Here is a 24,703-nt window from a genome sequence, read left to right on the forward strand (position 1 = left end):
TCGCTGTCCTTCAAGACAGCAAACCTAAGCTCTGGGTGCACAGATGCCAGGAACCCCAGCCCAGGGCTCCTACAAAATTAACTCTCATTAAGAATACTCCAGAAAAGTATACAGAGACCTATTTCCAGGCTTCCCTTTTTCCAAATGGAGTCTAGGAACCCCCAGAGAGAAATACACAACGGCTCCTGAGCCAAGTCCCTCTTCTAGAATGGCTTTTCTTAAGCAACGACCCCAGTATGGACATCACCTGCTTGCTTTCCCTCTTCCTCCACAGTTTAGGCTTCTCAGCTCCTACGCAAAGCCCACCTCCTCCAGGCAGCCTTCTTCACCTGAACAGAGCAGCTCTGCTCACTGCCCCCTGCCTGTCTCCCTGCACTCAGTTCAACACTGGCTCTTGGTAATGTGTGACATTATAAAGTACGCCTTGAAAAAAAAAATAATAATAAAGTACGCCTTGACCTTTTCAGTCTGCTTCCTGTCTTCCCACAGGGACTGGATGCCCCTAGAGGCTAGCATAAGCATGCCTTTCCCTTTGTCTCAGTCCACAGGCCCACTCCAGGGCTGGCTTATAATGTCTCGTGATTAGATGAGGACAAGCTGACAACCACCTGATCACCTCCAACCTGGTGCTGCTGGAAAAGGGGAGGAGAGGGTGGCCCTCCTGGGCCAGGCCTCCTCTGGGCGCCTAGCGAGCTTACCTGAAGGCAGCCAGGTACTCAGGATCCCCCATCGGGGGGTCCAGACCTCCAGCCCAGGCCACGTTGACATTGAAGCCCTCACCGCTGCCAGCTCCCACCTGGAAAACAGGAGGCAAGAGAGATGTGAAGAGAGCAGTGTCCCGGGAGAGGAACCCCTGGATGTCAGTGCTACAAGAGCAGCTCATGCAGCCCCTTCACTCCCAAATGTAGAAACGGAGGATCAGAGAGGCTCAGCAGCCTACCCAGGATCACACAGCTAGCTGCGACAAGAGAGAGTTAGGGCCACTCGGGAGAGTCAGTGGGCTGAAAGATGTGGTTACCTCATCCACAGCCCCACTGCCAGGGAAGAAGTTGCCGTCGTCATGGCGATGAAGGGAGATGTACAGCACATTGGGGTCCTGGTAGAAGGTCTGCTGGGTGCCGTTGCCATGGTGAACGTCCTGTGCAGGGAGATGGGCAGTGGATTAGGGCAGGTCTGAAAGCAGAGAGATGGGGACAGAGGCAGGCTGGAAAAGTCTCCAGGTCAGTGACCATTCTGAAGGTCAGGAGCCTAGACCTGGGGGTGAGAACACAGGGGCTCCTAAACTGTCAAGGGACCCATGGGCGCTTTCTAAGCCTCAGTCTCCCCATGTTATGTAAAGATATGTACCTAAGACTGGGCGGGGGTGATGATAACATAAGACCGGAAGGGGCGGAGCTGCACCGAGGCCGGCCAGCCAGAGCCGCGGGAGAGTACGTGCTGGCGGAGGGTGAGTGCCGGAAGGCGGAAGAGTCCAGGGTCACACATCAGGAACCCTCACTACTGCGTCTTGCCCAAGGTCAGGGCGTGATGCAAGTGATGGAAACCACACTCCATTAAAGAGGGGCTAGGACAACGAGGCCCAGCGCCACCCTCAGAGGAGCGCCGAGCATCGCCCCCAGACTCTTGCCTGGCCTGGGACTGCGAAGGAGGACTGCGCATGCGCACAAGTGTGGCCCGTTCTTCCTCCCTCCTGCGTGAAACATTCCCTAAGCAGATGTTAGTACGAAGTGTTTAGACACAGGTGCTCCAGGGCTAAGGGGCCTTGGGTCTCAGGACTTACAAGCTGTACGGCTGTGTACAGGTCAACCTAACCCCTCTGTGCTGACTTCCCTTATCTGTAAACCAGGGCAGAGTCAGGATTAAATATGTGATGCATGAAACCATCAGTGTCTAGATTTGATTAGTGGTTGGTTGATGTTATGTGATATTATTGGCACTCTCACTACCTGCAGGGGAAGAGAAGTGACCAGATCTACAGAGAGAAGCCCACAGAGGCCCAAAGGCAGCATTCAGATGGCTCCTTCCCTGTGGGAGCCGATTACGGCTGAGCCCTTCCCACAGGCCAACTCCCCTTGGCCTTCCAAAGGCCCCGTGATGGGGGCACTGTCCTCACCCATGTTTACACACAGGGAAACCGAGGCTCGGGGAGGCGAATGCAGAACTAGGTAGGACACAAAGCCACAAAGCCACAAAGTCTCAGGTCGCCAGGCTCAGGGCTCTCTCCACAGGGCTCTCGGACCTGCAGGGGCCAGGAGCCGGGACCTACCCAGTCCACAATGAGGATCTTGCTGGCTTTGCCCTGTTGTTGCAGCTGCCGGCAGGCGATGGCCACTGAGTTGAAGAAGCAGAAGCCCCTGGAAGGAAAAGACGGAGGTCGTGCCAGCCCGTTCCCTCCCCGTGCCACCCCCGCCCCACCTGTCTCCAGCCCGGCCCCAGAAGGCTGACAGGAAGGAGGGGGAACCTGGCCAACCAAGCCCCCCCAGCAGGAGGGCCATGAGGACCTGCCCCCCCGCTCCAGCCCACCTAGGCCTCCCCGGGACTTACATGGCTGTGGAATGGTCTGCATGGTGTCCTGGGGGCCGAACCACAGCAAAACCGTTCTGGAAACAGAAAGAATGCTTGTCAACCAAACAGCCAACCATCTGACCCACACCTCCATGAACCCGTCCCCCAGCCGCAGGCTCTTCCCCTGAGAAGGGACTGCAAGACAGCGTGACTGACCAAGGGGCCCTCTGCTGAGCCCCAGGCCGTGAACACAGAACCTCCCATCCTAGGGGCTCCTGGCTGTTATCACTTTGTAATAACAACAGCTATTATTTATTGGGCAAAATCTATGTGCATGGCACTGTGCTAAGCACAGGGTAAACACTGGATTTCACCCTCACAACGCTCTGAGGTAAATGTTACCTAATCTTCATAACATCTTCATAAGATAAACACTGCGATTATCTGGTTTACAGACAGGAGAAACCTGGAGCCTTAGGTGGATTTAATATTAATAACTCGTGCGAAGTTGCCTGATGGCAGAGCTAAGACTTGAGCCATGAGCTCCCAAACAGTGGGGGCTCAACACAAGCTCCCATAAGGTGCCAAGCCCAGAGCAAACAAGCATGGGTGTCAGCCTGGTGTATAAAACTTCAGCACCACAAAGGGCCAGTCTGCCAGGGCACGGGGCCCTGGAGAGGCTCCGCGACTTGCCCGCGGTCACACAGCAAACATGTTAACCGACCCCGCATTAGCATGGGCCTGCCTCTCTTAGAGACCACAGGACCAGCGGCCCAGTGACTTGATTCCTCAGCAGGTAACGTGAGCCTAGGCTTCAGATCTCATCTGGGTCCCCAGAGCTCTAGGTTTCCCTCCTGAAACCCTGCGGTGATCTCCAGGAGGAATGCAATGCTGGGTGTTGGGTCTGCCTTCCCCGCTGCCCGTCCCCTGCCTCCTTCCTCCGTGGCTAGTCCACCCTCCACTCAAGCCTCCTACCTTTAGCTCACGGGAGGCCACTTTGAAGGCGAGGTCGGTGACGCTGCCAGCAGCCCAGCGGGCCGCATTGGAGGAGTGCAGCTCATTCCAGATGGTGTCAGTGTCCACCTGTGGGGGCCAGAGTCAAGGCCCGCCTCACCCACGGCCTCCCACAGGAGCCGGGGCCTCGGGGGCAGCGCCCACCCCACGGCTAGGACCCCAGGGGCAGGGAGCTGGGCAGACGGCACTGCCTCCCCCATGCCCCACCGCCCAAAGGCAAGGCCTCCCGTGTCCCCCAGTCCCAGCACAACTTCTTCCCAGCTTCAGTCCACATCACCAGCCCGCATCTGGCCAGCACTCTGCTGGCAGCATCGCGCCTGCCTCCCCGGTCAGAGGAGGGGGCATGGCGTTACCTGGGCGGGACTTGGGGTTTGGGCCTGGAGGGGGTTTTAAGCCCCTGCTGACTCTGCTCAGGCCCTCGGGATGGTCGGAGCTCGAGGGGCCGTCTGCACCACTGTCTTCCACTCAGGGCCCCTAGCCCAGGCTGGGAGGCCCCCCAAACCCAGTCCCTGGGCCTCAAGGCTAGGGAGGGGCCGGGGGGCATGATGGGGAGATGGGGAGGGCGAGGCGGACCGAGAGAGGCGAGGAAGGCAGAGAGAGTCGCAAAAGGCTGGAGAAAGAGAGAAAGACAGAGACAGAGAGGGAGAGGAGGGAGGAGAAAACAGAAGCAACAACAGTTGGAAAAATCAGAAAGTGGCAAGAAATGGGAAGTTGTGAACAGGGCGCTGACTGGCTCCCACACAGCCTCCCAGCGACAGTTCCCATCCCTCCAGGACTAGGCCTCTGTCCCCTGCTCCACACGCCCGGCTGGGAAACCACCACAGGGACATTTTGAGGGCAGGAAGGGCACCGCCAGGAGGCAGAAGTCCCCAGGCGGAGTGAGAAGGAGCAGGGAAAGCTAGGGCATCGGAGAGACATGCCTGGGTCGCCAAGGATGCCAGAGGCACCCACAGCGCCGGGCCAGGCGGCCTGGAGGCCAGCGTGCTCCCAGATGGAGATGAGCCCAAGCCCCAGGCTCAGCCCTGCTCTCTCAGCCTCCTCAACCTCCACTAGAGGCCTTCAAAGTGCAAGCCAAGGGGCTTTATGCTCAGGAGGACACACCCACCAATGAGGAGCTTCTAGCCGGCAGAGGGGGACGAGGGGAAAGCCCAGCCCACGGGGCCCGGCAGGACCACTGAAACGAGCAGGCAGGGGCTGGGCCTGGGGGGATCAGGAGGAAGGAGGAGGTCTGGAGACCCCACACACTTACCCCAACGCCGCCACAAGGTAGCATCACGAACATCCGCTGTGCCAGGAGGCCTGCAGGGAGAGACCCAGGTGCATGAACTGAACCCGCTCAGCCTCCGGCCCGGCCCGGAGCAGGGAAGCCCTGAGAAGAGGGCGGGGAGGGGCTGGCAGGGAGGGGTGGAGGTGGGCAGCAGAGGAACCAGGGGCAGCACGGGGGTGCCTGGACGCCGAAGGGACGAGCTTGGCAGAACGAGGACCAGACCGCAGGAGGGTGCTTGGGCTGGGTGAGCCGGAGGCGGGGGGGGGGGGGGGGTCTGGGGGCCCCTACCTGCCAGCTTCCCGTTGTCCAGTTTGAGGCGGCTGAGCGGGTTGGTGCCGTAGAGGAGCACGTGCCGCTCGGAGTGCACCGACTGTAGCTCCTCCAGGGAGGCCTTCCGGCCCCGGAGAGACTGAGGAAGGACCCATGGAGCCCCTGAGCCTCTGCTTTGGGCAGCCCTCCCCTGCCATTGCCACCGCCCAGACTGGCTCCAGGCCCTCCTGGCTCCCTCCCTCCCACAGCCCTCACCCACTCTCATCCCAAAGCCCAGCCCCCTGCCTCCTCACCTCACACTGGCTCCGAAGCCCCCGCTCCAGCAGCCGCGACCAGATGCTCTGGATACGGCCCGCGTGCTCTGGGTGCCTGCTATTGTCCCCGCAGGAGCACTGGTGCTTCAGCATCACCGAGTCATAGACCAGCCCTGCGGGGAGTGGGCTCAGGGGTCAGGGCCCCGGGGAGCCCGGGACACACCCCACAGCCCAAACAGTCCCCGGTGCCCCATCCTACCCCTCGGCGCCTGCACACACACCCCCAGCTCCTTACCCAGGCAGCCTTGGGCACCTCACCCACACACCACGCAGCCCCAGCCTACACAACTGCCACGTGCCACTGCCTTCCCGACTCACTGACCCCCCTCATGTGGCCCAAGGACCATGACCGTGACCTCAAGAGCTTGGGGCCTAATGAAGGGAGGCCTGAGGCTGGGGGCTCGCCTGGATATGATGACCCATATAGGAGCCCCCAAAACCGGGAGCTGGGAAGCCCACAGAGACACCGGGCCATGTGAGCAGACAGACGTGGCTTTGGGGAAATTCAAATGGGGGAAAATGAATAACCACCTGACTGCTCGACCAGTAAGAAATGTTTAAGCTAAAATACTATGATGACACACTATAGAATCTCATTTTCAGGGCTTCCCTGGTGGCTCAGTGGTAAAGAATCTGCCTGCCAATGCAGGAGACATGGGTTTGGTCCCTGGTCTGGGAAGATCCCACAGGCCAAGGAGCAATGGAGTCCATGCACCAGAACTACTGAGCCTGTACTCCGCAACGACAGAAGCCACTGCAATGGGAAACCCACACACCACAGCTGGAGGGCAACCTCCACTCACCGCAACTAGGGAAGAGCCTGCACAGCAACGAAGACCCAGCACAGCCGACAATAAATAAATAAAATTACTTTATAAAAAAATCTCACTTTTAAAGATTAATTATATCACAAAGGACTCATAATAAGTAAAATAAATAAAGTAGGGTATAAAATGTAGCCACGAAATGTAGTGTATATGGGATTTATACGTGTGGCTAGAACAAAGCCTGGCCTGAAATATGGCAGCATGTACGAGGGGTTGCCTCTGGGTGATGGGATACTGGCTCGTGATTTTTTTTATTTTTTAAATAAATTTAAAGGTCACACCTATATGTTTTTTCTTTCCTTGTTTAATATTTATTTATTTGGGTGCACCAGGTCTTCGTTGTGGCATGCAGCATGTGAATTCTTAGTTGCAGTGTGTGGGGTCTAGTTCCCTGACTCAGGATCGAACCTGGGGCCCCTGCATTGAGAGCACGGAGTCCTACCCACTGGATCACCAAGGAAGGCCCCTGGCTGAAGGTTTTTCTTCCATTCTTATGCTTTTCTATATTTTTCAAAATTTCTAAAATGCTCTTGAGTTCTTCTCACAAGCAGAGCAACGATGTAATTTTTGAAAGGCCTGAACTAATTGTCAGGAGACCTGAATTCTTAGCCTGGCCTGCCAGCCAGCTGTCCCCTAGATTTCCCGAGCCCGGGTCTCCTTAACTGTAACATGGAAACCACCTGCTCCATGGGACACTGAGTAGATCTCCTCAGACTAAGAAAGGGCTCTGTGGTCTCGAAACACGTCCACAGTGAATTATGACACGGGAATTAAGGACTCCTCTCCAAGCCCCTGTGTGCCCCAGCCTCTTCCTCCTGCCCTCCAATCCAAGCCTTACCCGTGGTGAAGGGCAGGGTCCGGGCAGGGGTCTCTGAGCTGGGCAGGATACGGGCCTGGCTGGCGGGATCTGGAGTCGGCAGTGAGGCAGGTGCGGCCGGGGACGACTGAGCCCTGGACAGGGGCCGGTGACTGCCCGGGGCCAGGGGAAGCAGCACAGAGTCTCCAGTGGCTCCTCGGGGGAGCCGCCCGGCCAGTCGCTGCTGCTCCCAGAGGAACACCTGAGGGACACAGGGGGCCTCAGGCTCCAGGTTCTCAGACCCTGCTTCATCCGCCTCTGCCCACAGCCAAGAAACCTCCCATCAGGCCCATTTTCAGCAGAAGCCTCTGGCCCTGCCGCCCAGCTAGGCTTTTGAGTCTCTGAGCTCCCTGCCCATATACTCCCCCAAAGATCTGCAGCCCAGACTGACCACCCCATTCCACCAGAGCTCCCTGAGCCCTCGAGACTCCAACACCAGAACTGGGGTGAGGGGCCTCAGGTCGGCTCTGACCAGGATCTCCTCCTGGTCTCCGAGGACTATCCACCGCCCAAGGACACAGGGACCCGTGTGAGCCGCTACACCCTGTGGACTGTCACCACATCTTATGGGCTGAGTTGTGTCCCTTCCCACCTCATATTTAGGATGAGACACCCAGTCCCCTCAGAACGTGACCTGACGGAGATAGGGTTTTCACAGAGGTACTCAAGTTAAAATGAGGTCATCAGGGTAAGCTCCAACATGATTCTTGTCCTTATAAACAGGGGAAGTTGGGATACAGACGTGGACAGAAGACCATGTGCAGACCCAGGGAGAAGGCGGCCGTCTACAGGCCGAGGGAAGAGACCTTCCTTCACCGGGCTCAGAGGGAACCCACCCACCAACACCCCGAAGTCAGACCTCCAGCTTCCAGAACTGTGGGGAAAGGAACACCTGCTGTTTAAGGCACACACTCTGTAGTACTTGTTACGTGAGCCCCAGCAAACGAAGACGCCATGGCTTGACTCGTGCATTTGAAGGGCCAAGCCCAGCTCTGCCCCACCTCCTGCCCTAGCACCTTCCTGGAAACAGTACCAACAGTCACAGGGGAGAAGTCCCAGAGCGGGAATGCATGCGGCTCTGTGAAAGGCCAGTCTCACCACCGGAAAGGGACATGGCTTCACCCTGAGGCTGGAAGGCTGCTGGAGGTGCACGTACATGTATGTGTGGAGGAATGCACGTATGCCTATGTGTGAATGCATGTATGCCTGCGTGTGTGTCTGTCTGTACCTCAGTGTGGGTTTGGCAGGGGACCCATGGTCCCAGAGCTGTCCCCTGCACTGACATCCTATCTCCCTCCCTTCCACCATTACGAGGCCCCAGAGTCTCCTGACTCTACCTTCCTAGAGGCCCCTGGGCCCAACCATACCTGCTGGTGCTGCTGGAGAGGAACAGGGCCTCTGGCCTCCTGCTGCCCATGGCTGGACTCCCTGTGTTCCAGGCTGTCATCCCGCAGCGGCCCCACGCTCCCGCCGTCCGTCTCAAGGTCCTCAGCCGAGGGTATCTGCCGCAGTCGGGGCTTCTCACTCGGCTTGGCTGACCTCTGGGGGTGGAGGGAGATGTCTACTGAGGAGACATGCTGTGGCATGTGGTGGGGAGTGGTGATCGGGGCCAGATCGTCCTGCATCCCGCTGGGACTCTAGTGATCACACAGCCCTGGGCCCCACACATCCCCCCTCTCGCCCTGTCCCTCCTGAGTCTCCCTTCTTTCAGCCCCAGTTCAGGGGCCCAGTTCAGCCACCCCTCACTGCCTCCCCTACCCCGTTCCCCTCACCTTGATCAGCTGGACGTGAGGTTTGAGCCGCTCCAGGCGGGGCTGCAGGGGGCCCAGCAGTGAGGGGGCAGTGGCGCTTGGGGGCAGGGGCTCTGAGCGGGTCCGGCTCAGTGGCCGGTGGAGGCCTGATCCAGAGGGCCGCTCGGTGGTCAGTAAGGACTGGGCAAAGTGGAAGGGCAGTGGCCCAAGCCCGGGCACTGGAAAGAATGGGGTGGGGGCCATAAGGAGGGGACCACAAGGAAGAGTGGAGGGAAGCCAGGGTGGGGGGTGAGGCGAGCCAGGGACTCAGCAGCAAGACGCACAGGAGGACGGGACCCAGGCCATACTTGGCCCACGGCAGGGTGCTGGGATCCAGCCCTTCTGGAGAAGCTGGGACTCACCAGTCAGCAGAGGGGTGTGAGACACTGAGGGATCCAGGAGGAGAATGGGCTGCAGGCGAGAGGGCAGGGGGCCCCCAGCCTCGGGCTCCAGGCCATGGGGCAGAAAGAGGTGAGCATGGGGGCTCCCCAGGACTGGGCCCCGAGGGCCCAGAGTCGCATGGGTCCTGCGGTCACCATCAGCCTGCGGGAGAGTGGGGGGAACATCACTGGCGAGAAGACCCCGGTGGGGAGGACAGTGAAGGCCGTGGGGCAGGGTGTAGGAGAAGGGGTGGAGAGATCTCAGGTGCTTGGGGCGGGGGAGGGCGCCTCAGCCACTCACCCTGGCAGGGGCGGGCAGCCCCAGTGTGATTGTGGGCAGCAAGGCGAACGGGGCCAGAGAGGTCTCCTGCAGCCGCAGCCGCTGGCCCAAGAGCGCCTGCCATGGGAGCAGGGCAGGGGTCACCGGTTCCAGACCTCCACCCCCTGGCACACTTTCCCCAGAACCCCCCAGAGGCTCGGGTGGGGGCTGCCCAGATGCTGAAGCCCCAGCCTGGCCGGGCCGCCGGCTGAGGACCACTGAGCCCCAGAGATGCCCCGGGGTGCCCAGCCTGCCAAGGCCTTACCTCAGAGCCCAGGACGGGGTTGGGGCCATGCTCGCTGTCGTTGGGGGAGCTGCACCCTGATGCCGGTGTGCTGCTACTACTAGGGGAGGAGTCTGAGGGTTGGGGAGAGGGGGGTGCACAGTTAGGAGCCAGGGGTGGCCAGGAGGGGACCAGGAACAAGCCCCTTCCGCGGTGGATGGGCTCTGCTTCCTGCTTTCTTCCCAGCAGGACAGGAAGGCCACCATCAGCCTCCAGCACCTCTGAACACTTGGTTTTTTTAAGGTGCCCCTTCTTCTGGGCAGACGTCAGATTAGCCAATAGAACAAGAGCTGGGTTCAGCCCCAACTCAACCCCCGGCAAGTGTGTAGGGCACCCTGTGACAACCACCCACGGCAGCCCTGGGGGAGGGCACCGGGCCTGCCCCCCACCCACCCACCCTGCCGGGCCTCACCGCCGAGGGTTTCTGCTGGCCGCCGCCGAAGGCTGGGAGGGGCACTCTCCTTCCGGAGTAGCGGGTTCTTCCTCCGCTCTAGGGACTTCTTGGGCTTGTAGCGCAGCTTCAGGTTGGGCTCGGAGACTGCAGGAGTGCCGGGGTGACTCGGCGCACGCCCACCCCGTCTCTGCCCTAGGCCCTCCCTTCCAGCCCTCTCAGAGACAGGCAGGAGGAGGCAGTGCCCCCTCCCTGACTCTCCCCCAAGGCTCTTCCCCTTAGCCCTCTGGAGGTCCCTGCTGGCCTGTCCACGCACCTGTCTTGCGCAGAGGGAAGTGTTCTGGGGGGTCGCAAGGCAGGCTGGGAACAGGAGGCAGGAAGCTGCTGAGCATGGAACGGGCAGCTCCCTCCGTCTCCAAGGGCTCCAGAGTTCTGCGGAGGGAGCACCAAGGCTGCTTCAGAGGAGCAGGGATGCCCAGTGGCGTGGCAGCCACCTCCTTCCACCCTTTGGGACCTGTTGGGGAGGCGGCGGGGCTTCCCAGGTGGCGCTAGTGGTAAAGAGCCCCCCTGCCAATGCAGGAGACATAAGAGATGTGGGTTCGATCCCTGGGTTGGGAAGATACCCTGGAGGTGGGCATGGAAACCTACTCCAGTATTCTTGCCTGGAGAATCCCATGGACAGAGGAGCCTGGCGGGCTACAATCCATGGGGTCACAAAGAGTCGGACACGACTGAAGCGACTTAGGATGCAGGCATGCTGGAGTGGAGCAGCCAGCAGGGCCAGGCGGAGTGCATGGCCAGCAGGAACAGGGGCCATCTCCAGGGGGCAGTACTGGGCCACCCATCCTGATCTGTGCTTAGGAGCCAGGGTCCCAGACACAAAGGGAGGAAGCTGTTCTAGGAATCTGGATATTTCTGTGCTTAGGGGAAGATACAGAGGAGAAAGTTAGCGTGGTGTGTGTGAGAGAGTGTATGTGGGGGAAGGAGGGCTTGTAGGGAAGAAAGGCCTCAGGCGGGGTGAGGAGAGATAATTAAAGGCCAGAGGAGGGCAGGTATGAGCTGGGAGAGAGGGTCGGAGGAAAGGCACTAGGATTAGAGGTGAGGGGTGAGGATAAGGTGAAGGACAGCTGAAAGCAGCGGTCTGCGTGTGCTGTGCGCTCATTGGCGGACACCCGGAGGGGGGCGTGGCAAGGACACAAGGGGGCGGGGCGGAGAGGGAGTTACCTGTAGGGAACGCTGGGGCTGTTAGGATGGACCGTTCTCTCTAGGGCCGCCTGTTGTTTCTTCAGAATCACCTCTGCCAGCTTCTGCTTGACCACACTGCTGGCTACGGCACCTGCAAGGGCGGAAACCATGAGTGGTTCGGGGGGTGGGATGGACGGGGTGGGCTCCCTGGAACATTTTCTGCCCATTGCCCTGATCACGCCACCCCCTGGAAGAGGCTTCCCAGAAGCCCTTCATGCAACAGCCAAGCCTAAGGCTACACCCCTTCTGTGAAGCCCACGGGCCTCCCTTCACCTCCTCCCGCATTCACCCGCAGTGCCTAGCAGGCAGAGAGCGACCCCGACCGGGGCTGGCACCGTCCTTCCCCGCCCACACAGGGGGCCGTGGACACGCCGGGGGGTGGGGGAGGCTTCCATCCTTACTCCGTTTGCTCTTGTCCTTATTGAGAAGCTGCCGCAGCTCTTGTTCCTGCTGCCCCATCTGCAACTCGGGCATCGGTGTGTCCATTGAGAGCTGTGGGGAGGGGGCGAGGAGTTGAGGACAGAGGTGGAGGCTGAAGGGAGGGCGGGGCCGGGTCTGGGCTCGAGGCTTCGTGGGGGCTCTAGCTTTACCCGCATGGGCTCTGCCGAGCGCTGGGGCTGCAGGCCCGCCAAGAAGAGGTGGTGGTGGAGGCGCTGGGGGTGCTGCAGGGCCAGCAGTGTGGGCTCCGGAGGGGGCTCCACAGGGGGCCGCTGGCCCACCCGCAGGTCCATGGGCTGGGGCTGAGGGCCTGGCGTGTCTGCGCGGGGCCTGGGCCAGCCTGAGGGCACACAGAGAGGGCAGGGTGAGTGGGAAAAGACCCGCAGGTGAGCGGTTACCTAATCAGCCTCCTTCAGACTCACTTGACAAGGCCAAACACCCTCCAGGGGCCTTCCCCTTGGGGGCCCTCAGCACAGTCCTGCAAGGTAGGTATTTTCAATTCTGTTTCACCCGTGAGAAAGGAGGTCATATACACCATGCCGTTAGTCTATCGCTTCTGGTGGTGAGCTGAGCCTTTTGACCCCAAGCGTAGTTTTCTACTAAGTATATTGCCTCTCCAGGCCACAGCTGGGGGCTGTGGGATTTAGGAATGGGTTGAGGACCCTTTAGTGATACATCCTGGGCCCTGACCTCTCCTTCCCTTCTTCCCCCCTGGAGGAGGATTGGACACACATGCCCTCTGATTAAACTGATCTCAAAAACAGCAATAGGACAGGCGGTTCCCTTTGATCTGCCTCCAAGCCCAAAGGGCACTCCAGGCCCTCAGTCACCATCCTCCCTATTTTATCCCAGGCCACAGGATAAAAAAGAGGTGCCTCAAACCCACAGCCAGACCTGGCCAGCACCCTAGGCCTGCACAGCCCATGTGCCCAGGGAGCTCCCGGGTACCCTCATGCCAGTTCCGGGCTGGGCGTGGCAAGGATGGCAGCTACAGGGCCTCTTCTTGAGTGTCCCCTGCGCCCAGGCCAGGAGCACCCTGCCAAGGCCATGGATGCAGGGGCTATATATAACCAGTTGCCAGACTAGGTCCCCTGCCAGCACCGCCAGCTTGGCCAGGCTGCGCTCAGCAGCCAGACATTCCCAGTTATCCTAGAAAAGAGGTCACAGGTGGGGCTGGGAGCAGGTGACAGCACACAAGCAGAGGAACCTTTTCAGAGAGGCTTCCTTCAGCTAATGCAGTGCTGGGCATCCCCTATGGGGGCAGCCATAGGCTGTCTTCCAGGCCTGAACTAGGACTGGAAGGCGCTGGGGCAAAGACCAGCCAGGGACTCAGGAAACGCAGCCTCCAGGTCCAGCTGAACCATTATCTTAACATCCACAGCACATGTGCGGACTTGCTGCAAACCCTTTCGCCTCATCACCCTGGGGCCCTGGGAGGGAGCTACTACTATTCCCACAGGAAGAAACTGAGGCTCAGGTGAAGGGACCTGGCCAAGGCCACCAAGCCCAGGGCACAGTGAGCTCAGGTTCTGTCCTGCTGAGACCGGCGCTCTGGCTCCATTTTCCCATCCACTTTCAGGAAGTCGCCTCCCCTGCCTCTCACCCCAGGATGGGTTTCTCACTAGAGTAAGGCAGAGGGGCTTGCAGTAGCGGGTCAGTAAGTGGTACCCGCTCTTATATTCTCTGACTGTGCGATGGAGACGAGAGAGGAGCAGAGCAGGGAGGTGCCTGTACAACTCTCTGGATGTCAAGAGACCAGAGCGGGCAGCTGGGCACCCAGATGCTGACAACAGCAGGCAATGCACCACTTTGATGTCCCCACCTCTTGCTCACGCCTCCACTCAGAGACCCCCAAATTCTCATTCTGGGTTGAGTTTGGGCCTCTGATGCCATTGCAATTCTGCCCCAGGAAAGGTCTCAGTCCTCTCATGGCAGGTATCCTGGCTTCCTGGAGGGACTCCCTCAGTGATGCACGAGGGTCCTCAGCGTAGGCCCCCTGGACTTGCGGCCAGCAGCTTTGGCCACACAGACTGGGAGCAGCCCTTTCCTCTCTCCCGGCACTGCCTCAGCCTCCAGAGCACAGGCTGCTGGGAAGGTGGGAGGGGCTCTGCCTTCAACCCTGGGAACCCCTCTCAGGGTGAATTAACATTTGAGGGTCTCCACAGTCTGTTGCTAAGCTGGCCTCTCTCCACTTTGTCTCCCACATCTGAACACAGACCCTCCACCTCAACCATCAGCTCCCATCTCGTCACAGCCCACGTACCTCCTGTCCTCTCAGCTTTTGCTCACAAAGTCCCCTCCCTGGTGCTGTCTTCACCCCTCCATTCCACTTTTCTAGATCCTGCCAGACTTCCAAGCCTTGCTGGAGTCTTTCCGCTTTCCTGAACCCAGCCAAGGGTCCTGTGTCCAGCCCTCCTCTGAATTTCCATCATGCTGGTGGTTCTGTCCCCTGAAAGCACTGGCAAGCCAGGTAGCAAATCCGAGCTAAGCTCCAAGGGCAAGGACTTGGTTCTCCCTATTGCTCACTATCCCAGCACCTAGAACTAGGACCTAGTACATGACAGGCACTCAGCAAATATTGTCTGAATCAAAAATATATCCCTATGTCCTCTGTGCCCTGGAGTAGAGATAGAGTTCCTTCATGCTTCTTTTTCTTTTTCCAATTTGTCTTTCAATGTTTAGATAATTACACAACTAGGATTAAATGACAGTAGGTGGTGAACTCAATGTTTCTTGAATGGATGGATGAATCCCTTAATCAGCTGCTGCCTCCTTTCACACAGATCACATACTACATTCTACCATTATTTCTCTTTTTGTGTGTCTCATCTCCCCAGGTCTGCAAGCTTTTGACAGCTAGGACTGGAGCAAAGAGGACGTGCCCTTCCTTTCTCACTGCCCTAGGCTGGGTGTCAGGTGTGGAAACTGCACCCAGAAGGCCCTCAGTGGATCTGGTTGAAACTAAGGACAAAGCAGCCCTCATCCAGTCCAGCCTCCCCCACCCCCCGCCCAACCACGGGCACATCCTAAACCATGGGCACCCACCCCCTCCTCGCCCAACACAGCCTGACTGCAGTGGGGTTGTGGAACGCTGAGAGGATCACGGATGGGGGTCCTCGACCTCCACCAAGCACCACGAGGCATCTTCCCGTCCTGCAAGGGCTGCTGTGCCCACCCCACAGGGTTGGCGTGAGGACCACAGAGCCGACAAACAAGAATGCACCCCCTCCCCAGAGCCCCCGAGGCAGGGATCTGAGCATAAATATTAGCTTCCTACTTGCCTTCCTGTTTCGCTGCCCCAGCGCGGACAAGAGCATCCTGCCTTTCCTTTTCCTGTTGTGCTTCCCAGCTCTGGGGCCCGCCTGGACCCAGAGTTGCCTCTCTTATCCCCCACCCTTACCTCTTCCCCACAAAACCCCAACTTCGCCCCCTCCCCCAGGACCCCAATCTCCCAACTCTCCGGCCCATCCTCCAGCCACCCTGCTGAACCACCTGCTGTCCTTTTCAGCTCCTCAGCCTCCTTTGTCCTCTCCAGCCCCATCTTCCACTCCCCACCACACTCTCCCTCAGGCATACTCTTACCTATGACGGGGGCGCTGGAGCAGGGGGCAGCTGGGCTCACCTGGGTCCCATCTGTACAGAGAAGAGAGATGGAGTGAATCGGCTGCCAGGAGAGGAGGGGCAGGGGAGGGAGAGGAGAGAGGGCTAAGCCAGGCAGGCTGCCTGCCTGTCCAGGAGGCTCCACTCCAGCCCGAGCATGCTAAAACCTGGCACCTCCACCAGAAGCTAGCCAGAAAGTCAAGACCCCACCCCATTCCTTTCCTCGAACTCCCATGCTGCTTGAGAGTGATCCCCAGCTCCATCTTCCTCATCCAATCTATCAAGTGGCTCAGATATCTCTCTCTATTGGAGCTCAGTCCTGGACAGGAAACTTAGGTGTTTCCAGTTTACCCAGCAGTGTCAGCCATCCCTGAGTTGCCCAGCCTTCTCTGGGCAGCCAAAGCAGGCTCCCAAGGTTGGAACGGGAAGGAGAGGGCTGGGGGTGAGGCGTACAGCAGGCTGATGAGGCTGCTTTAAGGATGCCTGGAGGGAAGGGAAAGGGGGAGCAGGACTGAAAAGGGAGCTGGGCCCCCCTCCACAGTGGGGGAGGGATTAGGTCGTAGCCTGGAGGTCAGGTCAGATCTGATGGGAGCTGTGAAGGGGCTGGTCTGGAATGCATAGCTCGAGGACCCCACAAGAGGAACTCCTTCTTCCTACTGCCCCATCCTGGGTCTTGCAGCCTCTGTGCCCCCAGAGAAGGGAATCGCTCAGCCTTTGTTTCACGGATAACCTGAAAAAAGAAGTCTTTCCTTCTGGAAACGGCCACCTCTCCTAGACTCCTAGGTTCAGCCCAGGGCCCCCCATCCCACCTCCCACCACCATCCAGTTCAGATCCCATGGAACCCCATGGTAGGGCAGTCAGCAGCAGAGAGGCCTAGGGGAGCCCAGGGGCTGGCTGGGGTGGGGAAAGCTGAGTCCTGAGGCCACCTTGCCCTCCTGCTGTCCAGCTCAGGGCAGAGGGGACAGAGCTGGAGACCAGAGGCCTCCTGGAGGGGCAAGTGGTGGACACACAGAAGCCCTCCTCAGACCAGATTTGGGGCAGAAGCGGTGTTTTTCTGAAGGTCAGCTGGCAGGCGCTGCTATGTGGCCTAAGGGCAACCTCAGTCCTCTTTTAGAAGCTGGACAAGTAAAAGTCCCTGCAGGCAGGTGCCTGTCGGGGAGAGGCTCCTCTGCGCACAGACAGACTCCCACCAACTGCCCCCAGACACTGCCCCGCACCCCGGATGATGACATTTGGTAGGGAAATGTCGCTCCACCTATTCAAATGTGGCCTATCCTCTCAAGTCCAGCCCAAGCCCATCTCCTCAGGAAGCTCCACCTGACCTCCCCTGGCACCCATTCGGTACCCACCACCTCGACACTCCAGTAATCGAGGTCTCTGCAATGCCACTGGTAAGCTATGACCATTGGCTCCTAATAACTTGCCGGGCACATAGCAGGCTCTGTTAGGAACCGGTGACTCGAACACAATGACACTCTCCTGGCCCCATGCCTAGGACATGGCATGCGTATCTCTCAAGGTTTGTGAGCCTCAAGGAACAGGAGTGCGGGAGGCAACCTCCCCTCCCCAGGATGGGATAGCCCCCCACCCCAGGGCTCTCTCAGGACCTTGTTCTCCGAGAGAGGCTTCGAAACTAGGCTCCTGGCTGTATGTCCAGAGACCGTAGAGTCCTGTGCCTCCAGCCCCTGCTGCTGGGAACTGTCCCCTACAGCCCTCGGTCCCTGCCTGAGGGCTGGCCAGCAGCACGCACTGTGGGGGCACAAACAGCTTCTCTGCACCCCACTCCCCGTAACCACGGGTTCCGGACACCATGCACCCTCTGCAGAGGACAAAACTAATGGCCCTGAACTCCACGGTGTTTGTTACGGGGCTCAGAAGAGATGTTCTGTGATGATACGATGTAAACTCTGTTTGGAAAATCTGTGTGTATGTGTGTTTTGCCTACCAACAGGAGTGTGTTTCAGAAGCAATGCCTGCAAAGAGCTCTGCTTCTCTCAAGCCCCTGGGTCCATGCTGAGAGACCAGGGGCTCATAAGAGCCCAGAGCAACAGAGATAATTGCTGGGGAGCAGCTCTCCTCTGTCCCAGAGAGAAGAAAAGGCACCCGGTCAGCGGCTGACCTGAAACCACAAAGTGACCATCTGGCATCTCAGACTTGGGGATGGATTTGGGGGCCCTTCTCATCAGCCCCTCTCACAGTGCTATTATCACTAATTTGGGTGCCATCAGGAGTGAAATGTGGGCTTCCCTAGTGGCTCAGATGGTCAAGAATCTGCCTGCAATGCAGGAGACCCGGGTTTGATCCCTAGGTCAGGAAGTTCCCCTGGAGAAAGAAATGGCTACCCACTCCAGTATTCTCGCCTGGAGAATTCCATAGACAGGAACTTGGAGGGCTACAGTTCATGGGGTCACAAAGCGTTGGACACAACTGAGCGACTGACACTTTCACGAGTGGAACACAATCAGAAGTGAATGGACCCAAGGGAAGGAAAACACAGGATAAGTCTGGCCCTTCTCCACATTGCTCCAGGCCTGTGTGGACAGCTTTCATTTCTGGAATCCTGGGCACTCCCTATTCCTACCTTCTTTGGGGGCAACTGCAGTCAGGCTGATGAGACCATTTACCTGGTGCTGAAGTTCCCATCTAGTCACCTTCCCCAACTGGATACCTGATCTTACCCAGAAATTCTGCCCCAGTGGGTCTGCCCCGGCCCTCAGCCACCTCCAGGGCAGACACAAATGCAGCTCTCCCGTCCCTGAGCACCTGTACGAGCTGGCCTCCCACTCCTCCCTTGTTTCCCCTTGGTCCTCACCTGCCCAGCAGATGCAACTAGAAACCTGAGCCCAGCCTGGCCACCTGCTCGCCCTGGCGCTGCCAGTCCTATGTCAGGGGAGGGCTTCCCCAAGAGCACCGCCACCCACAAGCCCCCTCCGAATGCTTCCCATGTCTTTGTCAAGGCTGTGTCCCCCTCCCTGGTCTCCTGAGGAGCTGAAAAAGGAGGAGCAGGCAGACCCCTGCCCTGCGGGCACAAGGCGAAGCCCTGGGTCCAGGGCTGACTCTGCCCCCTCCCTCCCCCAGCCCCCTCAGCTCAGGGCTGCTTCCCCTGACAAAGCTTGACTCCGCAGGGGACTGGCAGAGAAGACAAAGCTGGGAGTGAAATGGCCAGGAAGGTCCAAGAATCAATAAACAGAAGCGAGAACGTCAGAGTTGCCTGACTGACACAGAGTGAGGACTGCGGTGTATGTTAGGAGCTGATGAGGCTTCAGAGATTCTGCAGGCAACACTCACTTCCCAGAGAAGGGAAAGAGATAGGGGAGGTGGGCTAGGTCACAGTCACCCAGCGGGTCAGCGGTACCACCAGGCCAGACCAGTGTGGGGAGGAAAACCCAAGAAGTCGATCCCAAAAGCAGGTTCTAAGTACCTCTCGGTGAGGACACTGGTCTCGGCTCGAAGGGGGTGGAAAAGTGGATAAAACCTGGCTTTCACTTTCAGGAGTTTCAACTCTAGACAGCCCACAATTTTTTAAAAATTGAAGAGTATATGACTTGTAGACACTAAAAACATTTCAAAGAGCCCCCCAAAGTATGAAACTAGAAGTTTCTCACTCATCCAGCTCCCTAGGATTTCCTTAGACTCAACTCCATTTAACAGTTTCTTATGTCCCCCTTCCAGACATTCTCTTGCTACTTACTAATTCTATTGCTCATGATCTTGGCACCAAGCTGCTTATTACTCAGATTTATCCAGAACCTAGTGTGCAGCAAGCTGGATGGGAACTCCGGCCCCATGAAGTGTAATAAGTGAGGGTCCGCAGCACGGAGGACGTTGTCTTTGAGGTTAGATAGACCGGTGTTTACACTCCAACGCCCTCAGTGACCGGCAGGGACAGCCAGGGACACGCTGCAGCCTGGGCAAGGCTTGGTTGTGCCTCTGAAATTCGATGATAAGAATATGGACCAGGAAGATGTCATCTGAGATGAGCGACGCTGCGCGTGAAGCACAGGGCAGATGGCAGGTACTCCCTGGTGGGGTCGTGATTCATACTGTTTGCCCCTGAACACACCTGCAGCAGCCCTCTGGCATAAGCATCTCAGCATCTGGTCCCATCTGCGTTCTCCCCTCGTCTCCCAGTCCACTTGCTCCCAGATGCACTCCTGTCCAGTCTCTTATCTCCTGACTCTCCCAACACAGGCTCTTCTTTCTTCTCCATCTGAACTTTTGTAAACTAGCAGTTTATTATGCGCCCTGCGCTGGCTAATTCATCTAACCCTGATGACAAACCTATACGGTGGTAACTATTTTTATCCCTATTATATAGATTAGTCAACAGAGGCCCAGCAGTATTAAATAACTCATCTGGAGGCCCATAACAGGGAAGTGGCTAAGCTGGGACTTCAGCCAGACAAATGGGCTCTAGAATCCATGTTCTCAAGCAACACTGGCGGCTGTTTCTCCCCAGCACCTCCACTCTACAGGCTAGTGGGCGGACAGCGAATGCAGGACCTGGCTGGGCACAGGGAAAGATAAAAATCACGCAGCTCCCAGGAAACCTGAACCAGCGGGGACAGACTCCAGTCCTGCTGCAGGTTAGAGGGCGGAAGCTGCCTGCCCCATCTCTAGGCCCCAGTGAAGACAGTCCTCCCAGATCACAGATAGATACCAACTGCTGACTCTGCAGATGCCATGCCAAGCGATGATTTCGGACTATAGGTGGGAACACGGGCTGGCAACTGACAAGGCGGGAACTTGGATGAGCACCGCCGTCATCTTCAGAATCTCGGGTATCCTCCCTTGTCCCTTCCTTAGATGCTCCCGAGGGCCTCTGAGCCTTTCTCATTAGCGTCTCAAAGCAAGCTCCACCAGGCAGGCAGGAAGGCGGGCGGGCCTGGGGCGGAGGCTCCCAGGTGAGCAGCCTGGGACGCGGGCCTGCCCAGACAAAGGCCTCCAGTCAGGCCGAGGCGGGGGGCCCAAGCTCTCAGGCTCCGAAGCTGTGCGGCAAGCAGGAGGCTGGATGTGACGGCCGAAAGGCCGGCCCTCCACCTCCGCCTCCGCAGCAAGCATGCCCCTTTCCCCGTGCCTGGGGCCCTGGGGCAGCTATTTTTAGCTCTTGACACCTGGGTATTTTGCAGCCGCAGGATGTCCGGTTTGGAGTCTCTTTCTGGGAATCCCACATGCGGCTGTTGTAAACAGCCCCACGCAGCGGTGGCCTGCGCTGGGAGCCGGCACCCCCCTTTCTGCTCTTTGAGATGAATCAAACAGGAAGCAGATGTAACCATGGCAGCGGCAGCTTGAGCTCCCTGGGGGTGGGAAGGCGTCCTCTCTGGCTTCTTGTCCCTGCCCCGGGGTCCAGTCCCTTCTGTGGCCTCTCCTGGCCGATGGAGACCACCCTGAGGCAGGGGAGCTGGGCCTTTCTGAGTCCTGAGGGGCTGGTTCCTGGGACTGGCGCTCTCTGGGGCATCTCACTGCCCTCTGGCAAGAAAAAATGGGAGTCTCTCCAAACCCGGCCGGCTCCCGGGGCCTTGGGACCACTACTTTAGCCCTGCCTGGCTATCCTCTGTGATGGTGGGAAGGGGAGGGCAGAACCACTTGCTCAGGGTGTGTGGCATCGCTCAGCAGCAGGCTCCCCCCAGTCCCAGGCCAGGCCCCCTCGTCCAGACTGCCCTGAGTTTCTCAGGTCCCAAAAGGCCTCGGAAACCAGAGTTGCCACTTACCCTCAGCCCTCTGCTCCAGAAGCGCCAATCCCTGAAATAGGAAGTTCACCACGATGTCTGCCCACCATCTGTCTTTCCTATCACAAGCAAAACAACCTGAGCAGTCAAGATGGGGCCCCCATCTGTAATTCGGGGAGAAGAGCTGAGTTTCTGTCAAGCTTCTGCCTTTGTCTCTCCCCCTCCCCCACCCCCTGGTGCCCCACTGAGACCAGCTGCTCCCTCTTAGCCACCAGCCCCAGCCAGTCTTTCTCAAGGGCCAGCGCTTGCCCCAACAGGAAGCACGGTCACCGCCCTGGGGCTGTCTCAGAGCTGCTCCTTTCTCCCCTCTGAGGTCTGTGTTCACGCCCCGCCCTCACTGATCCCTCGGCTCCTGGGCCCCCCTTGGCCAGACCCTGCCTCCCTCCGAACCCCATTTCTGCCTCCCGCCGGTTCTGTCTCTCTCTCGGCTATGCCCTTCTGGCTCCTCTCACCCGTGCCACCCACGAGGACACTCAGCCCACTCCAGAGACTGCCAGCGAAAAGCTTAAGTTATAATATTAATACCAATCATTATTATTTTATTATTACAGTAATGAGTAATATTAGTAAGGATCAACAACCATGTACTGAATGCTTACTGGGTGCTGGTTACTGTGCTAAGTACTGACTTGGACTCTCGCATTTGGTCCTCACAAGCACCCTACAAGGTCAACACTGCTACCATCCTCAAATCACAAAGGAGGTGACTGAGGCTCAGAGAGGTTACGGAACTTGCCGAGGTCATACAGATGGTAAGTGGGGCTTCTGGGACTCCAGGATCTAAGCTCATAATCACTACACTGGTGTGTACAATGAGCCCCACCCACCGAGGTGAGGTGAGGCCACCTGGGGGTCACTGGACAGACTGTGGTCCCAGCATCGGAAGGCCTGGGCGTGACTCACGTGTTCCCACAACGCCGGCACTGCGTCCAGAAGACAACAACAAAAATAAAGACAGGACCATCTCTGCCTGTGCCTCCAAGAGGCCTCCAAGAGGCACTCCCTAACCCCAGCTCCACTTCCTTTTTCATCCTTTTCATTTTCCCTGCTTTTTAAATGTACTTGTTACCATTTTATCATTTCCTGTAAGCTGCCCCCACCCCCAGGGCTGCCTCGGGGGACCAACGCTGTGTGAAGGCCCTCTGGAAACCGTCAGGCCCTGTCTAAAACGCAGGTTACATAACCCAAGCAAGACACCCACAGAGCGGCTACTCAGGAGTGAATCCCCAGGGAGAGGATGCTCTCTTCTTCTCTCTCCCTCTCTTGCCCAGGCCTTACACACTCGGGCAGGCCATGGGCAGGGGTGGAGGGGGCCCCGCGTGCAAAAAAGAGCCCGCATCCTCAGGGCTTCCCTGGTAGCTCAGTGGTAAAGAATCTGCTTGCAGTGCAGGAGACCTGGGTTTGATCCTTGGGTCGGGAAAATCCTCTGGAGAAGAGAATGGCAACCCACTCCAGTAGTCTTGCCTGGAAAATCCTATGGACAGAGGAGCCTGGCGGGCTAGTCTATGGGGTCACAAGAGTCGGACATGACTTAGTGACAGGCTCCTGGGGGCTAGGAACACAAGCAAACAGCTGTCAGCACCCCTGGACCTGGATGTCCGGAGAGAGACAGAGATCATGGTGGAGACCCTGCCTGCTCCATGGCCTGGGGCATCACGGATATGAGTCCATGAATAGTAACAAGCTATGAATGCTGGCACTCACAGGATGCCACATTAATATTCATGACAGTTAAATACCAGATCCCCATCCCAGCTAAGCCCCGGAATCCCACTCATTTCGCCTGTTATTTTTGGAAGGTGGCGGGTAGATGCTCCAGGTGACACAATTCCCTTTTGCGGCCAGGGCTGCCCTTCAGGCTTGCTCAGCTGGGGTTTCTCCAGACCACAGATCCAGCTAGGGTGCGTGCACAGCTCTCAGGGAATTCAAATGCCTGATGCATGGTCCTGGGTACTGATTTGGGCCAACCAGCTCTCTTGGAAAATTTCTAGCCAACTGGGGATTTGATGAGATGAGAATTTACTGTAGTGGAAGGTAGAGATCACTGACTGAAAAAAATGGCATACGCTGTGTGGTCTTGTTTTGGTAAAATGCACAACATGAAGGCATGTCAGGGGATGGAAAGGTGCTCGGAGGGACCGTGGCAGCGAGCTCCCGTTGCTGGGACTGGATGTTTCTTACTCTTTCATCTTTGCTCCTCTGTTGTCTGACTATCTACGAGGTGCATGAACTGCCTCTGTAACAATAAAACAGAATTGATATGTGTATATATACCCATGCACTATCAAGATGGCACTGCCAACGGGCTTGTAAGCTCTGGATCTAGAACTAGGACACAGGGCTCTCACTGACTCCGCGTATTCGTGGACCCCTCTGGGGTTCTGCATTATCTGCAGCCCAGGATCCTCGGCCTCTCCCTGAGGCACACAGAAGGCCAAGCACGGGCCTGGGCACCAAGTCAGGACTGACTTAATGGATGCCTGCAGCCTGAATAATGATCATTTCCTGAAAGAAATGCCTCCTGCCTCTTCCAGGGCCGCTGTGCTGGGAATAGAGACTGCTGACATCACTGACCTTCTCATCCCTCCCCTGCCTCATGCTCCTCTTAAAAGTTGCCAGTGAGGGGCTAAAATAAAGGTCACCCCGGCAGATGCTGGCAAGGTACTTACTGCACTGCAGGGCCATCGGGGCCAGTCCCATCCCAGACCCTCCCAGTGCCAGCTGGCAGCGGGGCCCTAGGGTCCCTTGCATCCTGCCTCACTGGGAGAGGCGGGGGTGAGGGAGTGAAAGAGAGAAGGGGTCCACCCTGTGACTTCTGGCTACAGGCTCCTGCTGTTCCAGGCCCTGATGGGTGGAGGAATCTGTGAATTTGGCCTGGTTTTTCCTGTGAACTGGGGCTGAGCCCAGTTTCTGTTCTTCATGTCTTTAACATTCCCTATCCCTGACCTTCAAAAATATGAACAATAACATCAATAATGGTGATGATGTTCTCTGCGCACTGACCTCATACCGGGCACAGTGCTAGTCTTACTGACTTGAATCTTGAGAGCAACTCAAGGAGCTTGAAGCAATGATTACTTTCATATTACAGGGATGAGGAAACCGAGGCCAGAGAGGGCTACGCTTGGCTTTTTGCAGGAGGAAAATAGGGACGCTACCACATTCCTCCCTGTGCCCTCACTGGAGGGCCCTTCTGCAAGCTCTGCGATGGGCCCAGGAGAGTGAAGGTGATCACTCACATCTGCAGGGTGCATTTTGAATCTGCTGAGGGTTGACAGGCACATATGAGTAAATCCCCGCTTGAAAGATTAGGAAATCAGGTGTCAGAGTCCTTGGCAGCCTTGCACAAGGTTCCTCAGCCTGTTCAACTGGGATTCAAATCCAGGTCTCTGGTCTGAGAATGGTTTCTTCCCCACTACCACACCATCTCCATGGCCAGACTCTCCAGATGACTCTGAAGGCCTGGAAGGGAGA

At 57.9% G+C, this 24,703-nt stretch overlaps 1 protein-coding gene across 5 annotated transcripts in view; it reads right to left on the reverse strand.

Moving 5' to 3' along the window:
* The window catches only part of HDAC7 (histone deacetylase 7), a 36,509-nt gene that overhangs the window by 4,705 nt on the left and 7,101 nt on the right, over window positions 1–24,703 (reverse strand). For 4 of the 5 annotated variants that reach the window (XM_043447404.1, XM_043447406.1, XM_043447405.1 and 1 more), the window contains 20 exons: window positions 15,482–15,532; window positions 12,052–12,239; window positions 11,863–11,953; window positions 11,441–11,552; window positions 10,533–10,648; window positions 10,238–10,363; window positions 9,808–9,899; window positions 9,525–9,620; window positions 9,206–9,386; window positions 8,826–9,022; window positions 8,421–8,594; window positions 7,036–7,255; window positions 5,350–5,483; window positions 5,075–5,195; window positions 4,769–4,818; window positions 3,481–3,588; window positions 2,545–2,600; window positions 2,267–2,354; window positions 1,019–1,138; window positions 699–796 (listed from right to left, as the gene is read on the reverse strand). In XM_043447404.1, coding sequence (XP_043303339.1) covers window positions 699–796; window positions 1,019–1,138; window positions 2,267–2,354; window positions 2,545–2,600; window positions 3,481–3,588; window positions 4,769–4,818; window positions 5,075–5,195; window positions 5,350–5,483; window positions 7,036–7,255; window positions 8,421–8,594; window positions 8,826–9,022; window positions 9,206–9,386; window positions 9,525–9,620; window positions 9,808–9,899; window positions 10,238–10,363; window positions 10,533–10,648; window positions 11,441–11,552; window positions 11,863–11,953; window positions 12,052–12,239; window positions 15,482–15,532 — 2,419 coding nt within the window. The remainder of the gene's footprint in view (window positions 1–698; window positions 797–1,018; window positions 1,139–2,266; window positions 2,355–2,544; window positions 2,601–3,480; window positions 3,589–4,768; window positions 4,819–5,074; window positions 5,196–5,349; window positions 5,484–7,035; window positions 7,256–8,420; window positions 8,595–8,825; window positions 9,023–9,205; window positions 9,387–9,524; window positions 9,621–9,807; window positions 9,900–10,237; window positions 10,364–10,532; window positions 10,649–11,440; window positions 11,553–11,862; window positions 11,954–12,051; window positions 12,240–15,481; window positions 15,533–24,703) is intronic. The other variant, XM_043447407.1, reaches the window with a different exon arrangement.

The sequence above is a fragment of the Cervus canadensis genome, chromosome 25, assembly GCF_019320065.1.
Source record: "Cervus canadensis isolate Bull #8, Minnesota chromosome 25, ASM1932006v1, whole genome shotgun sequence".
In the NCBI taxonomy this organism is placed as follows: domain Eukaryota; kingdom Metazoa; phylum Chordata; class Mammalia; order Artiodactyla; family Cervidae; genus Cervus; species Cervus canadensis.